At 35.0% G+C, this 18,594-nt stretch overlaps 1 protein-coding gene across 1 annotated transcript; it reads left to right on the top strand.

Moving 5' to 3' along the window:
• Window positions 1–6,473: 6,473 nt before the first annotated feature.
• Window positions 6,474–7,019, top strand: LOC128984866 (uncharacterized). Its single transcript, XM_054404236.1, has one exon. It carries the CDS (start codon window positions 6,474–6,476, stop codon window positions 7,017–7,019), a length of 546 nt encoding a protein of 181 aa, XP_054260211.1.
• Window positions 7,020–18,594: the final 11,575 nt, after the last annotated feature.

The following is an 18,594-nucleotide window of genomic DNA, read 5'->3' as shown; positions in this document are numbered from 1 at the left end:
TATCCCTGTGATGATTGGACTTTTGTTTCGTTCTCACAGCTCTCTTTATTTATTATGATCGACCCTTCTGAACTAGTTCTAAAAAACCTTTGTGAATTTTGTTTTGTACTTTTATTGAATATGACTTTTCTTGTTTCTATTAACATACCGAAGAACGATTGTTTGTAGTGTTTATGCGAAATAGCCAATATGTATTCGTGTGAAAAATCATTAGTTTGTAGCAAACAAAAACATGTTCAATGATGCGTTTTTTAAGCACTATGACTTGGAAGGACCATGAGACCTACGAACGGTAATAGCCTTTTCCCTGGGTAAAAAATCCACTAAGAAAAAAAAATTAAAAATGTGTAAATTTTAACGAATACACGAATACAAAGCCATTGTACGTATAGTGACTGCGTAGTGCGTATTACGAACTGCGTAGTGCGTATTACGAACTGCGTAGTGCGTATTACGAACTGCGTAGTGCGTATTACGAACTGCGTAGTGCGTATCGCCAATCTATGGTGCGTGTCACGATCTGCGTAGTGCGTAGTGTTGTCTGTCCCGGTGAGTTACATAGGATGATGTACTACAGACCGGGGACTACCTAGTACAACGGGACATGTACAGGGTATGACGCAACTAAGGGCGGGGTCCACACTTTCACCGGGTCTTCAGCACCGCGGGGAATCAGATCAGAGTGGCAAAACATCAGCTGTAGATAGAGCGATTAGAGGAAGTATACACCTGGCAGCTCGGGGTTAGAGGAGAGGGCGTTGTGCGAATGATGGTAGTGTATATAAGAAATAACCAATGTAAAAATTGAATAATTTACTTACTCGAATGGATCCTAACCTGGATGGAACCCAATCTGTGTCCATTCCTGTTCATGCACAATGAGCTGTGTGTGTTTCGTGTGGACATAGGTTCCCCTTCCCAACATAACCTAAACGAATAAAACCTAACACAAAAACCTAACCTAAACATAACGGAAAAGAGCCTTACCTAACCCTAACCCTACGTGACCTATCCTAGCCCAACATGATCCATCCTAACCAAACCTGACCTAGCCTAACCCAACCTAACCTATCCTAACCCAACATGACCCATCCTAATCTAACCTAACCTACCTATCCTAACCAACCTGGCCCATCCTAATATATTCTGATCCATCCTAACCCAACCTAACCTATCATTACTCAACCTGACCCATCCTAATATATTCTGACCCATCCTAACCCAACCTGACCTAACCTAACCTTACCTAACCTGAACTATCCTAACCCAACCTGACATAACCTGTGCCCTTTTAAATCAATCATAAACAACAAACTTGGTTCGATGTATCTAGACGGTCTAGACCTACATTTTTTCTTCCCAGCCTAATACAAACAAATTAAACCTGACCTAACCTAACTTAACCCAACCTCATTATCAAGTTACTTAGTGATGCTCATTTAGTATTTAACCCGTCCAAATTAACAATCACGTCAGTATCAATTACTTAAAATCGTGTTTATTTATAATTTCTGTAAAAATAAAAACATCTTCCAACCAACAAGTAGTTGGATTCTGATAAGTCACGTTCAAGCCAAGTTAGGATTGAAAGGAGCATTTATCCCCAAACTAGCGGGAAATAAAAGTTTAGTAGACACGTCCAGTTAATTATCACCTTAGAAGATCGTTGTACCACGTGACCATTACACCATAAGCTAAAAAACATAGTCAGCTGGAGTCAACGAGCAGCACGTAGCATGTCTCAGCACGTAGTGACAGCTGACTTAGTAGTTGGTCAGCTGATTTAGTCCTCAACAATTAAAATCTGAATCACACTCTCATTGGATGGTTTACAAGCTTTGGTTTTTAAGGGGGTTCCCTACCTCGAACTGTTTTCAATTTTCTGCGACCCTGGTGAGTTTAGTTGGAACTACAAGACGACAAAATATTCCCTAGGATTGCTGTCTGCTGGTCCATTTAACATTATTGTGGTCCCTCCGCGAGACAGTAGTTTCGATAAAGGCCGCTAGAGTCCGTCAGAATCATAGCACTTTTCGCCGTGCAAGGTTTTACGCGGTTTCATTTTGCACATACAAAAAATAATCTTTTCTTGAAACTAAAAGTGACTTGATATTTTTAGTTAAATTTCTTACTAATATTGCTTTATTAAAAATCGATAATTTCATAAAAAGATATTATTATTTAACTGTAAAGTTCACTAACTTTGACAAGTCGTTGCCCTTGACTGCGTAACCATAGACATTTTTTAAAAATCAAACTTAGTAGAACCACTCTTTATGTACAAAATGGTGTTTGGTTCACAATTTAAATGTTAAAACTAGAATCGCTATATGATACCGCGCGAAGCGGTTTTCTGACATTTTTCGGCGGGGGTAGGGAACCCTCTTAAGGGATTATTGGGTGGATTTTTCATCACGATCAGGATGAAACAAGTTTTTAAAGGCGATTCGGGATCTGGTATCCGATTCCACGCTCAGGAGATAAAGATCGAAAAACATAACAAGATTAATAACAAACCCAACCAAAAGGTGAAATCACAAAAAAAAACTACACAGACTATTTTGTTCTATATACCTGTGGAAAGTGATGTGTTATTTCAATAAACAAACTGATGATAAATTCCAACGTTGCACCTAATGGTTGCGTCTAAACGTCATAAGTGTAAACTTTGCGAGAGCATATGTTTGAGTATCATATCAATATTAAACAAAATATATTTAACACACATAATGAGTTAGTTGAAGATGAATATTTTCATGAGCAAAAAGACATATTTTTGTGTCTACACCGGGAATTTCGTATGAAACAACAACAATTTTAACCAAGATCCTGCTAGGTACGTATACAACTAGTCTAGAAACGCACCCGACCTCATTCGTTAATATAAGGATACGCTGCAAAGCACACAATATGAAATTGAGTGACAATTACAACATTGTTTCATAAACTACATAGTTGATATTGTATAATGAAAACTTACCATAATAGTATTGCATAACAAAAGTCTTAAGTGTCTATTTTCAACAAGAAATCTAGTTTAGTGTTTGAGGTACAGGTGAGGTTTTTAAATGAGTGATGAAAAGACTTTTTCATCATTCCGTGCCAAAAGTAGCAATTTTTTATAGCAGCTTTTCAAAGAAATCTATAATTATTGTTTCTCAAGCTCTTATTTAGAGCAATGGAAGATTATCATATGAATTTACCTTTAATTATATCGCCATTTGCCCACTATGCGTGCTAGTGTTTGTTTGCAATTTATTCCCATTATTGAAATCAGCTGTTTTTATGTTTAACAATACAAAAATGTAAACAGAAGGTATAAGCTGATTTTGAGTTGTAGCTTGTAGTGCGTGTTTACTGCACGATGAACAAAACCTCGAAATCCTAATTTTTACGTTGTTTTGTAAGTTTGTTATAACTTATTTGTTTTATTTTTAAGCAAGTAGTATCACATTTTTTTATGGCCTATAGATAAAAAGGACTACTTCAACCCCGCAGCGCATTTAAAAATCGGATTTCGTCTATGACGAAGAAAACATTTACTATTTAGTTCACACATTTGATGAACATCTAAGCTGAATAGAGTCATTAATTAGACACCTCCAATAACACTTTGTAAAGATGGTGTAATCAGGAATGGGAACAATCACACAATACAACAATAGTGTTACAAGTGTAACATTATAACTGTGAGAACCAAACCTGGATGATCATTAAAGGACTGGACACAGGTAATGATGTAGTGAATACACGCTAGGGACTATAAAGTGTTTTTAGATGTGTTATTTCAAAAATTATATAACTGAGAGGGTGTATCTGAGAATCAGAGCAAACAAAGAATCAAAGGAAATCAATACAGACATAATAGCCCTAATAAAAAGCTGGACAACTGGGGCGTTGAGAGAAGAAGAAGAAGAAGAAGAAGAAGAAGAAGAAGAAGAAGAAGAAGAAGAAGAAGAAGAAGAAGAAGAAGAAGAAGAAGAAGAGAAGAAGATTCCATGCTAAAAATTGGGTCTCCATGCTCGGGAAAGACGACCTCGGCTAAGATAGGAGGACCAAGTGTGAAATTACATATGAAAGCTAAGAGCAGAGACAGTAAGGAGTGGATGAAAGACAGAGCAAGGTGACTTGTTGTTGGTGAGGCCAAAAATCTACCTAAGTTTGAGTGGCACAATAAGTAAGGTTAGAGCGTAAGTGTGTCTAAAACTTTTTTATTATAGAATTTGCAAGGTGTATAAATCAATGGTTGTGACCGGTCTACTAACTGAACACTTAAAAAGTAGCAAAAGTATATAATTAAAGTTCGTTAAAATATTTAAAAGAATTTAAGACATTTTACAAGTACCCTATTAGGTGATTTCAAAGTAAAATAGTTTAGTTTTATAGGTTTGTTTACTTAAGAATGGTGTTGTTAGCGTATGACAACATTATAATTTATACCTTTTACGAAGTTATCTTTTTTACCCTTGCACACTCGCACATGCGTGTCACATGACTTATGTCAGGAAGAGACACTTTAAACTGATAAAATATACAATAGTATTACAGGTGAATAGTTCTGCAAATTATAAACCCGTTAAACTAATCTGTTTGACAAGAAAACACAGATTAAATTCCGGTGGCAAAATTAATCGGTCCAAAACCGGTTTATTAGTAATTGGTCGAAGTAGGAAGCTAATTTAGTAATAAAACGTAACTGCTTATAGGTGTTTAGATAACAACTGTGGTCCCAGAAACATCGTATTACAGTACTTTTGACTGAGGATACATTAGAACAGATTGTTGTACTGCAATAACAGAAGTGATTAGCAATGATTGACTTTGAAGTGTTATGTAGAAACCGACACTAGTACTTTCTTTATAGCAAAAGGAACACAGGCTGAAATTAGTTGAATTGTCTTACATTATACAGTACTGGTACTGGTGATGTTTTATTGTGTAATGATCGTAATAAAATGTGTACACGCATGTAATGTGTTTGGGCTGTTCTCCACTGGGTAAAGAATGGGTGAAATAATTTGTAAAACAATTAATTAAATTAATCACAATGATTGATAAGGGGAGTGAGCTGGTCTAGTAGTTAGAGCTCGGAACTTCAGTTACTGAGGTCTCGGGTTCAAATCCCGCCAAATTACCAATGGATTTTGTCTTAGTGATAATGCCGCAACCCCTAGGTCTAGTCTGAAGTAATGTGAGAAATAATTCTGGGCTCGTGCTTAGCCTCCTAAGAGAAAAATTTATGATTAATAAAATATTCTAATTCCATTTCCTACGTAGATATTGCATAATTTCTTCAAATGTAATCACATTTAATGTTGAAATTAGACACAAGAGACTCCGATATAAATGTCTTGTAGTTTAGTGTTCTCATTTTATGTTAACATTCATATAAAGTTCAGTTATATTTCTATTAAAATCCTCATTCTTCCTTTATGTTTACACATACTATACTGCGTATACTTCAAGTTGGCCGATGGACCCGGGACTACCTGTGGCCACCCCTATAATCCCTCGCAGTGTTCGCCGGAGCAGCCCGATGTCTAGGCGATGAGTCACCTACTGGCTGTGTTTATACAATGGTAAAACTTTTTAACAGAGTAATAATTTTACATTTTCAAAAGTGTATTTGAAATCTGCTAAAAAAGTTATGAAAAATGATATAAAACTCGACCAAAACAAAATAATATTTAATGTGATAAGGGTGTTACAATGCTAAAGTTAATCAACAAGAAAATCTGCAAACAAGTCTGTTTCTAGATGATTCATACTATTTCTAAAAGAGGGGTTGTGACTCATTTAGTAAAACTGCAAATATATGACCAGTGTGTGTAGTGACAGTCGAGGGGTGCACATCGTGAGTACGTGAAATTCGGCCAGTGTTTTTGCGCTTATTTAGAATTACATTTCTGGACGTATAGTGAATATAATTTTAAAAGTAGTCAATTTAATTTGTTCGCCGTAAATTCTTATGTAATGCCTCCTTCAGAGAAACGGGGTAAAGTGTATCATTCCCAAGCTAGAACGATAATTGCGTCTGTCCTCCAGTATTTCGAGCGAGAACGCGACAACAAAGGGCCGCTAAAAGACGTAAAGAAAGTTGTCGAAAGAGTGTCCGAAGCGTGTCAGGTGTCGATACGGACCGTGGGAAGAATAAAGGCGGAGTTGAAAAGTGTTAGTGTTGGTGCTGATACATCTCATTCTAGTGACATTCAACTGGACTTGGCAGAAGAAAGTGAACAAGAAGCTGTAGCTGTATGTAACCACTCGACTCCTGTACTTCAAACGCCAAAAAAGAAAAAGCACAAGCAGTCACGGTTCTCGCTCATGGACGATTTTGACAGAACTGCGATTCGTCGGCACGTGGTAAATTATTACAGACGCAAAGAGGTACCAACGCTCCGAAAACTTCAGGTCACACTTCGTGAGGCAAGTCTATTCAGTGGCTCATTACAAACGTTAGCTCTACAATAGTGATGGACAATGCCCCCTATCATTCCCGGGTGGATAATCCAGCACCAACAACATCGTCTAGAAAAGGGGAGTACATTGACTGGTTGCATAACCGTGGAATTCCATTTACTCCAGATATGCGTAAGCCTGAACTCTACAATCTCATCAAACTTCATAAGCCTCAGCTTACTTCCTATGTTATTGACAAGAAAGCTGCTGACCTAGGATTTAGAGTAATCAGACTTCCACCATATCATTGTAATTATAACCCCATTGAAATGGTATGGGGCCATTTGAAGCGGTACGTAGCATCAAAGAACACCACATTCAAGTTGTCAGACGTTCAGACACTCTTCATGGAAGCTGTGAACTCCTATCCCCCCGAAACCTGGGAAAAATGTGTCAAGCACGTGAAGACTGAAATGGACAACGATTGGCTTAGTGAAGGTCTCGACGATACCAGTGTGCAGGAACTTATCATTAACCTGGCTCCAGGGGACTCGGATGTGGATGACAACGACTGGGACAGCGATGAGGAAGACGACTTGGGAGTCGCTCAGCTTGAATGAGTAAGTTATTTCCCTTATTAAAAAAAGTATTTTTATCAGTTTTGTAGAGTTAGTTTTAATAAATAAAATTATTTTAATATTTAAAACTATAAAAACTTCTACTTATTAAAATACTAGATTGTAAACAAACGTATTATTATTTATAAAAATTATAGTTATCATAAATTACCGTGTATAATCTGTTTTTTTTTTAGCTTAATTCTATTTTATTTTACTAAGAAGTTTGAAAAGATGTTTTTCTAGCATAATTGAATTTTTCAGCTGACAACTTTGCTCAAATTAAATAAATGGTTTTCAATTTTTCGTCAGTCAATTTGGTTACAAACAAATCGTAACTTACTTTTTACTTACTTATTTACTTAATTACTTTTTTCTCTTGCAGAGAGAACACAAGAATCCATATTTAAGAAGACCTTGCCAGTGAAACTATCAGAAGCAATTACAGACCACTGAAGGTTTAATTTGGTTTAATAGTTAATAATTTGTTGTACAGAATTGTTTTTTTATTGATGCGTATGATTTGTTTTGTATAGTATTTTGCATTGTACAGTATATAGCATGTTGTATATATAACGTTTTTGACTGATTGTTATTGTGATTCGTATTAGGCTTATTATATCTCATTAAAACAGATTTACTATTAACAAATTCTACGATCAATTTAATTTCACCCAAACAGTCCCGAACTTAACCTATTACTATTGATTTACAGCTTATAACTTGCCTAAATCCTTTTGTTCAGGTCGAGTTTTATATCATTTTTCATAACTTTTTTAGCAGATTTCAAATACACTTTTGAAAATGTAAAATTATTACTCTGTTAAAAAGTTTTACCATTGTATAAACACAGCCAGTAGGTGACTCATCGCCTAGACATCGGGCTGCTCCGGCGAACACTGCGAGGGATTATAGGGGTGGCCACAGGTAGTCCCGGGTCCATCGGCCAACTTGAAGTATACGCAGTATATACAGGGTGATTGATATAAGTGTGCCAGCCGTTTTATTCAAAAACTATAGGAGATATAAAAAAAGTAAAATGGTAAGTGCCTTGTATTTTTTATTTAAAAAATTATAGTCAAGTCCAAAAAATTATTTTAGCCGCCATTTTTCCAATATGGCCGCCAACTTTGATTTTTCTTACGGAACACCCTGTATTTTATGATGTATTCTGGTAGAAAAAGTAATTTTAAGACGATTTTATACTTGTAATTTTTTTCATAAACCTAACCGTTTCAAAGATAATAATGGTTTAATTTGTTAAATATTGAATGGTTTTCGAACAAAACAGCTGGCATGCTTGCTTAGGCCTTTATCAAAACTCTTTCTCATGCAGAAATTTCAAAACTTTAACCATAATTATCTTTGAAACGGTTAGGTTTATGAAAAAAATTACAAGAACAAAATCGTCTTAAAATTACTTTTTCTACCAGAATACATCATAAAATACAGGGTGTTCCGTAAGAATAATCAAAGTTGGTGGCCATATTGGAAAAATGGTGGCTAAAATAATTTTTTTGACTTGACAACAATTTTTTAAATAAAAAATCCAAGGCATCTACTATTTAACTTTTTTTGATATCTCTTATAGTTTTCGAATGAAACGGCTGGCACACTTATATCAATCACCCTGTATAGTAATGCAGCCCTAATCATGCTTCAATAATTTTATATAAATATATTTTAACGATTTTAAACAAATATGTAACATAATATGACATAAACAACGATATTGATTTTCATTAATTCAAAATAATGCCTATTATCTTGATAATAATAGTATTCTCAAGAACTTCATATTGCATTTATTACTATAGGTCCAAAATTAATACTCATATATATTTTTTTATTTCCTTAAATATTTAAATTGGTTTACCAACATCAATACTGATTCAATATTCGCTGATCAAGCTTTGAGTTTTGATCAACAAGGCAACTAATTATACCTTTATCGTAATAAAAAAAAATTATTTTACAAAAATAAATAGATATTCTATTGAGTAGATCCAGTACACAAACCTTTACATCTTACTTTCTTCTGCAGTAAGGTCTCGTAGAAATGATCAGGGGTAGGAAGTTGTTCATAATCACCATCATGATCAAAGCAAGCGTATCATATCATGATTACAGATACTATCATATCGTCGCGATCACAGGAAGCATGTCATGACATACTTCATAGATCTTGTGCAGTTCTACAATCACTTCTCCAGGTTCTCCGTTAGGCCAGTTTAGTCTATCACTATTATATAGGCCGCGGTGCAGCGTTTGTGGCAACGTCGCACAGGCCGGTTGTCATAGTAAAAACAGCGATAACAAACGTGTAAACATAACCATTGCGCAGACGCTCCTATGAATTAGTGCAGCTGTTTCAACAGGCTGGCACTGCGGTGTTGCCACATTTGCGGCCTGGTATTAGAGGATGCTATGCTATTACCATTAATTAAACACAGAATAGACTTCCCATCTAATGTAAAAACTTGAAGCCAAAACATATGGTGCAATCTGATGAGATGGTCTACCAACTAATGACAATATTCTGTGTCAAGTGATAAATCAATCAGCTGTTTGCTATGATACTGCTTTGATTTTGATTATTATTTAACCCAACACACTAGTACACTCGGTGAGATGGTCCTGAACTTCATCTATATTCTTGGCTTCAATTTTTTACATTACATAGAAAGTCTATTCTATGTATATAGTCTATGCTATAACCTATTGAGATTAGGACGCCACCTAGTTATAATCTAACAAAAAACCACTAAGTGGTAACACTTCCCCCGCCAAGTCAGCAACCCAAAAAAGACAATAAATCACCACTTTTCCGCCAAGTAAAACAATGTAATGTATGTAAGTTTGGCAACTTGGCGGCAGACTTTTGCTTGTTTTTTTTTTCATTAAAGTTACGTTGGTGGATAATTTCACAAATCAACTTCTCTAATTAATTAGTCCAACTAAGTATAATAATTTCGAGGTAATCAGTAAATATAAAACCATCACTATTATGATTTTATGAAATGTGACACAAATAAGGTCAAACTAATTTTATGGTATTTTTTTTAGTGATCAAGCAAAAGTCTGCCGCCAAGTGGCCAAACTTACATACATTACATTGTTTTACTTGGCGGAAAAGTGGTGATTTATTGTCTTTTTTGGGTTGCTGACTTGGCGGGGGAAGTGTTACCACTTAGTGGTTTTTTGTTAGATTGTATTTATTTTTGTAGAAAATTAACAGTTAAAATAAAAATCCTCTTTTCTCTTATATATAGACCAGGGCACAACTACACATAAAATGCATTGGTGTTACATAAGTGTTCCGATAATTAAACCCGTATATCTAAAGACTAGTGTAAATTGAGCCCTTATTAGAGAAGTAAAAATGTAATCAAACAGATTAGGTTTGTTAGAAATAGCATAAGGCAAAACAAATATTGAAAAACTCATTTTTATCCTAAATTTACATATCACTTTTTACATTCACTTTTTTGCTTGTTTAACATACGTAGACGGATTTTCCCGATTGTTTTATTTGTTTTAGTGTATCAAAACATAAAACTAACCTTATTTAGTTAAATAAATTTTGGCAATATTATGAAGAAACAATGTTAAAACTAACCTTAGTACTAGTACTAAGTTTCAAGTTCCTAGGTTTCATATGTTTTGATAAGTAGTATTAAACTGTTAAAAATGACGAGCTGCTGTACCAGTGTACCATCGGTACACTGCATTTTTCAATGGAAAGTATCGGGGAATATCACTACTCTAAGTAATTTTATATAGTAAGTAGCTCAAATCATTCGGTATACCTGAAAAAAATACTTTATAAAAGTTTTAAAATAATTTTTCAGCTGATCCTATGAATTTCTCTAACATTTTAAATTAATTGAGATTTAATCGCAGCTGATCCTTCTTTTGTTTTGATTTTAATCCCATGTTATTTAAATGGGCCAAAATCGTACTTTGATGGCTTGCCAAGGGTTTATGGGTCAACGCACCGACTTGTGACCCTCAAAAGGCACATCTACACGCTAAGGGCTTTCAAACAACATAAAAAACATTAAAATTGAGCCAGTGGTTTGGGCTGTAGGTCCATCAACATTTAAGGAGAAGAAGGAGAACACGGAAAATTTGTGAATTTTCAAACTAGTTTTTCTTGGCTCAAACACAACCTTTTTTTAAATTCTTTTTTTATTTTGCCAAGAATGATTGCCCCTATCCAGTGGATGAACAATTATTTTAATAGCTTTTGTTTCTTCAGAGCTATAGACGAGTAAAAAAGCCACTTTGTCACGTCATGTATATATACACTGCAGCAGCTGTGTACCGCTGGGGGACTTGGCGGGGCGGAACGCTGCCGCGTTCCTTAACCTAGATATGAGTGAAGGTTTTTGTAATAAAGTGAAACGATGTATAGCTTACTGACTAAGATCATGTGTTTCCTTTGCCAGGACAATTTAAACATCAATTTTTTCAGTTGGTTAAAGTTTCGAACCAACAAAAAGCTATTCACCTCTCCGGATTTACCTTGTGACTTTTTGATTAAGGCGATTACTGCAACATAATATTTATGCCACCTTGTTCAGTTAGCTCTTGTCTAGTTCTAGACCCACTTAAGTAGTCCAGTTACTCGCGCCTAGACAGGACCAATTATCCTTTCACACACGTGTAATTGCATTTGCATGTTCTAATACACCTGCCTTGTGACCCATTGGTTGGTTAACAGGTTTGAGTGGTGATTAAATGGCAACATTAAAGTAACAGTATATGACACTTATAAGTGTTAACTAATTGAATTAGATAAGTTTTGGGTACTATAGGATGCTGCATTAGTTAGGGTTCTCGATTAAGTTAAATTTTAGCATGTTAGATTTATAGATTCCTAAAGTCAAGTACATTCTTCAGTTATTAGAACTATAGATGTTTAACATAGACTTTGTACGCTGAAGTAGACGTCCTATATAAATATTACTTTGTTCTTGAATGGATCTTGGTCTCGTGTTATTCTCGGAGTGTAATAGTGTTAAAATTCTATTTCTCCCCCCCCCTTGTTAATTCTATACTTAGTATAAAAAAATAAGCCACTTACAATAATTTTTTTCGGTCAGATCAGTTGAGTGTGTGAAGGAAATTAAAAATTGAGAAAAGCATGGTGTATTCTTGACTGCAGGATGTGATTATCTATGTGTATTTTTATGCTAAAGCTTGTTTTAATTTTATCATGTAAATTAGATGTATCCTTCGGAGAAAATTCCATTGGAGGAAATATCACGCTGCAGTCAATTTCTTATTCAAATAAAACATACAGTACAAACTACAACAACAACTAGGACAAAACTCCGGGATTTTTTTATAGGTCTAAATTAAGAGAAAATCAAGGATGAAACTTTTTCTAAATAACTTTGTTAACAAAATATCCACAATTTTATATGTATTACATAAATACTTTTATCTTTAGATTTTTCCAACCGAATTATAAAACTTGGTATGTATGTTAAAGTAGAAGAGACCCATTCTATAAAAAAAATTATATTGATCAAATTCAAAACTCCAAAATGGTGGTGTAACATTTAAATTATTAAAGAAATTGCTAGTTATATGAAACAATGCCAAGAAAGATTTTAATTATAATGTAAAATTTTTTATCAAACGACACAAAATTCAAGTTAGAATTGAAAATAACTGAAATATGATTTTTCCTACAGTTACCTAACAATGTACATGTTCTCTCACTGATTTGAGAAAGCAAAGTAGCCAATTCGCTCATCAGTGAGACAATGTTAACATTGTCTCACTCTAATTACTTTGTCTCACTCCAGATTTGCAACGTGAAGGCACGAAATAGTGAGCGCGTAACATGCAGGCAACGTCGTATGCGCGCGAAATACGTTGGCAACACTGGCTGTAAATCAGCTGGTCAGCTGTTGTACTGTTGTATTTGTCACTTCACGTTAAATGTTATATTAAAAGTTCACTTCTGTGTAAAAATAGGTTATGTTTATTAACAAATTTATTTGTTTTATGGTAACTGTAGGAAAAGTATAATGTGCAACTCGAGTTCAAAGTACAATTGCCTCACTCGAGAAACCATTCCTCACTCGCCTACGGCTCGTGAGTAAGGATTTCTCTCGAGTGAGTCAATTGCTCACTTTTCTCACTAGTTGCACAAATAACTATTTCGTCGTAAAGTGAGGCAAACCTGACTAGCTTGGACTTTTCTATCTAGACCTCATTTTACAACTAAAAACTGTGACATTTAATTTATTTTTATCATTTGGAACTTGGTGTTTTGGGTATGGGTCTCTTTTACCTTAACCATACCAAGTTTCAGTGGTCTTCGTCTTCTACATTGTTTGTCTAGAAGGTCAATCCCATAATTATTACATATACTACATTGTTGTCGATGGAAAAAATCCGAGTTTTAACTGCCACAAGGAAGTGATTCTAGAGCCATTTGCCACGTTCATTAGCCTCTTGTTTATAGCAGCAATTAATAACAGAGCTGCATCTTGTTGCTAACCTCCATTACAGCCTCTTAAACCTGTATTTACGCGCTGAACCCATTGGCCTTTACCCAAGATCCCATCTCAATCCATTTAAGGCTCTTCAGCTATTAATCGTGTGCCACGCGCTCGTTGGACTATAAAACTCGTTGATTGGTTTTCTTTATGCAACATCGTTGTGGAAAATATGAATTCGGTGATATTCGTATAGTGGTGGTGAATTCAGCATTGTTTAATTGATCTTAAAATGTTTATGATAGTATAAAAATTTTAATTTCTGCTAATTGATTTTTGTTAAAGAACATTCTTTGACACTATTCTGCTATGCCGACCACACAATGTTGGGTTAGGTCATTTGTACATTTAACAATACAATTTAAAATACTTGGTTACATTAAACCTAGCCCACTATGCTAGCCTAACCTCACCTGGTATGACCGGTATAAAAAAAGTACCGATTCTTCATCTTCTTGTGGTTTTTTTGTCCTGAGACGCTAGGCACAGCCTCGAATTGTTTTTCACATTACTTCAGGCTAGACCTAGGAGTTGCGGCGTTATCACTTAGATAAAATAAATCGGCGATTTGAACCCGGGACTTTTTGGACTGAATTCCCACGTTCTAACCACTCTTCTTCTTCTTGTGATACGGCAGACTTCTTCTCCAGCCACACAAATGCCGAATTAGATCCTCCCTCCTATACCTAATTTAAATTGCGGGTTTTCAAATACAAAACTATTTTGCAGCCACGTTGTATTGAGACTTGTACGCAGGCTTTCGTGAATTGTGTTAAAATCCATAGTTATTATCACGTAAATTACATAATAAACCCCCTCTCAGACAAAACGACATCACAGTAGTGGTGTCCGTGAGAACTGAATTTAACTTGACGTCGCAGTTGATGTAACCAAAATTCAACAGAGTGCTTACAATGTTGATTTAAAACACGGATAAAAATATTTTCCATAACTTATTTCGGGGAAAATCCCGGTTTCAATTAGCCGGTCGAAGGTGTTAGTGATAAGTGAGGCTTTGGAGTTGTCTTAATAATTTTTAATTAGAACCTCTATCAATTTTATATGGGGTGTGGATAGTACACCACTTTTAGAAAACACACTGACCATACTGGAAAAATGGAAATTAAGGAACCCTATGGAGTGCTTATAACATACAATATTGCTTTGTGGCTGAATTATTAAACTACTTTCTTAGCAAACACATAGCTTCGCCGGTTCACTCCTGAGAACAGTAAGTAAACTTTCGATGGTTCACTAAGGGTTCAGCTCTCCTTGATCTTATGCTTGAATAAATCATCCTGACTGAAAACTTCTCCACTAATATTTGTGAGTTCAAATTCACCCAGTTAAGCCTACGTCCCTACAACGTTTTTTGGCAATATACTCATATTGGATAAACCCACACTTGGAACTCCTCTCAAACCGGTGTCCACCATTGGTGACATTTATTGTCGAAAGCGAACTGGATGTCTCGGACTACAGGAAGCTCTAACCTCTGACCAAACCACCGACCTTTCCACAGCTTTCTCTGGACAAACTGACCCGACCTGAGACCTTGCATAACAAGTGGTATTGGCAAATTGTCGGAAATGGATGAGGTGGACTGGTAACCGTTTCTCTTTCAAAAGACCAAATGACAATGGAGATTGCATAGGGTGGTGTTCGGAATTTGCAATTGGCCACCAAAGGCATGAATGAATATATTATAAAATGTCCTCTAAAATAGACAATATGCAAATGTACCTTGCATCCATCCTGAAAAGATGACTACGTCAATTTGTATTTTCTCATGAACTTACTCGTATTACAAACATGTACAGTAGAACCTCGCTAATTCAAATTTCAGAGGAAAGACAATATACATTAGTAATCAAATATTTTACTAAAATTTTTTAAGTTTCAAATTTATTTCCTTTTAAAATAACACTAGATTTAACGAGGGCTTAGGTTTGCTGCTACAGGGAAGGAGACAAGTTTTTTTGTAAAATGTGAATAGTATAGTATAAAATAAAATAAATTGCCAAATTAATAATATATACAAAACAAGTAAACTACGAAAGTTAACCTTTCCTTCATAAGGTGCCGGGTCTAGGTCTTACCGTGCCGCCTACAGTAATAGCCTATTTTCTTCATAAAAAGTTTGCTAAGTGGGAAAATTGACCAATATAATGACAGAGCAGTCATGTATAATTTTGAAGTAAAATCTAACAAATAAAATAACATTTTAATAATGTTTTTGTAGGCAATCTAAGAATGACGTCAATTTACTGCTTGACGTGTACAGATTTAACTGAAGTAAGGAAAAGTACCCTAGGAACCACGGTGAGAATCAAATATTTGATTTATGCAGAGCTTATGAGCTTATGAGCTTATCATAAGGGCAGGATGATGAAATGTACTTAAAAAATTACGGGCTATGGAGTAGGAATCGGGATGCGCTAAAGTCCACAATGAGTTACAAAGGTACTTTGCACCTTTGCAATTGTTGTAATAATATGCAGATGTTAGAATTAACATATGTTTGCTTGTTTCCTTTTCTATGTTCATATTTTTAATGTTCATTCGTAGTAATTTTATCTCGGTAAAATATACTTTTTCATTACGTCTAATGAATTTTCAATAATTAATACACGGTATTAAAACAGCAATTATTAAATAGAAATAAAAGTTTAATCCAATGTAAAATATTTAGTTTTCTTGTACTATACTGACATACCTGAAAAGACTAAGTTACACTTACACTCAATTCAGTGCATTAATATATTGAAACACATTGGAAAAAAATATTGTGTTTTAACAGAAAATAAATATGAGATAATGCACTTAATGAAAAAGGCAAACCTTTGACGGTAACAAACCAAAAAGAAATAACCACTTCTCAAATTCAGCACAACTAATAAACAAACAGCTTCCTAATAAATCAGGCACAACACAAACAATTCAATCGTACCATCAATCATTACAACGTTACAATGGTCCTAACTAAGTCAACATTAACCTATAAACGACGGGGTTACCATGGTTACACAACAGGGTAACTGGTCCAGAAGAAGAACCAGCTGAGATGATAAATCAAATGTGAAAGCGTCTGACCGCAAGACGCGCAACATTGCCGTCCTTACAATGTGACCGTACCAGGGTTCGAGCCTTGGGAAACCTAATAAAAAGTCAAAAGTCAAATTCTGGTAAAACAAAATTTACACTGTTTTGTTTGGATGAAATATAATAGTTAGAAATATGTGTTGGAGCATTGACTAGATACTGAAGTAGACATCCCATCTATATGAGACTAAACAGTCGCAATTTGTTATACAGGGTGGGGCAATGAAAGCGCCCCAATTTATAAACATTACAAACTCAATAATATTCACTCTATGGATATAAATAGCACACCAAAACACAGCTTATCTTTTGCCATTTTAACTTAACAAAGTCATTTTTCCATTTCTTGATAAAAAAATCCTACAAGTGACTTCATTGTCCTACTTGACATTCCTTTTTAGCCACTTGAAACACCATCAAATACTCCTCCAGCACTTCTTCAGGAATCACATTAGTTTTTGGACTATCCTTAGCTTCGGTTCAAGGGTGACAATCTGTGGGGTGACTTTGAAAAACCTAGAACGTCAAGTAGCTTATTAGAACAACACATACTAGCCAACGTAAAGCTTTCAACAACAAAAGCTTCCTGGCCTCCTCTTCGGACTTTGAGTTACTGGGACTCATATTCTTTTAACATTTGCTGGTGTACAATGAGTTTTGCGGCACCCACCGATTTTTTTTTTTGTTCAAGCGATTATCCTAAATAATTTTACCCATTTCACCATTGTTTTTCAATCTGATACAGTGCCATGTTGACCAAGGATGGAATGTGGTCCAAACAATCTCTGGGTTTTTGCACAATAATCACTTATTTTTAAAATAGGTTTCCACATCAAAATCTCAGTGTTAATAACTTTAGGCATAATATTTACTAAAATGGCATAGTTTAATTGATGTTTTAAGCACAGCTGAGCATTCATTGTTGCAATTAACATGTGACAGGTAAAACAAATTGTAACGTTCTCATTGCCTCATCCTGTATAAAACACATAGTTGTGTGAGCCAATTACAGAATGCACTAGTGTCCTTAATTCTATTGTCCACCTTAAGTAATATTTTGTTTCTCACCAACTTGATGAGTCTCAACAGTTGATATAGCCCAATGTAAGTCATTTCATTAGTTTGATTTGGTAAACAAATTCGAGTATTCGACTAAAATTAGTAATTTAGATCAGCCCAATCTGTCAGGGTCTCACGTCAACTACGACGATTTTGATTTTGAAACTGGTATGACCTTAACATGGGGATGGAATGTCCGGTTGTTTCAATAGTCAAAACTAAAAAGTAAGTCGATCTTTCTAGGTAACAAAGTTTTCATCTCGTTCACTCATCCGTTTACTCGTCTTCGTTTTGAAATTTGCATTCAGTGTGTCTGTGTCCCTATAAAAAATCTAATTTATGACATAGCTGTAGCCAATTTTATGTTCGGCTGGAACATACTAGAATGATTTACAACTGACAGAGCTGACGAAATTCTTTTTTATCTAATTCTTAATACTTTATGATATAAACTATGTTCTAGAAATACAGTGGGGGTATACTATAATTTTGACTTGGTAAAGGTTGGTTTGGACAACAGAAATAAGTAATTTAACAAAGTAGGTTAGTGGCTAAAATTACCAAAGTAAATTTTTTTTTAATGAACTGACCACAACTTAATACGGGAGTGAAAAGTGTACTTATAGCAGTAGTTTAAGGTAATGTATAACATTTATGATGATAACAAATATAACTGTTAACTTTATGTATAATATGACATTTATGAGGTTGTAATTCCATAGAAGCCAATAAATCAATGACAAGCAGTAAAATGGCGGGTAATTCTTTAGAGTTCACTTTGTAATTCAGTTCTTATCTAAAATACTCGAAGCTGAAATAGTATATCTTGTGGATATCTCCCTCAAGAGGTGGATTAGGGAATGAATCATCACACTAAGATATGGCACAGATTGACACTT

The sequence above is a fragment of the Macrosteles quadrilineatus genome, unplaced genomic scaffold (genome assembly GCF_028750875.1).
Source record: "Macrosteles quadrilineatus isolate MER2022 unplaced genomic scaffold, UCM_ALF_1.0 Scaffold_2__2_contigs__length_208266976, whole genome shotgun sequence".
Taxonomy (NCBI): Eukaryota; Metazoa; Arthropoda; class Insecta; order Hemiptera; family Cicadellidae; genus Macrosteles; species Macrosteles quadrilineatus.
The sequence above is the reverse complement of the archived record's forward strand: the minus strand, read 5'-3'. Positions and strand labels throughout refer to the sequence as shown.

What these genes read in the sequence shown, in the direction of transcription:
- LOC128984866 (XM_054404236.1), top strand. Translation starts at nt 6,474, where the DNA reads ATGGACAATGCCCCCTATCATTCCCGGGTGGATAATCCAGCACCAACA.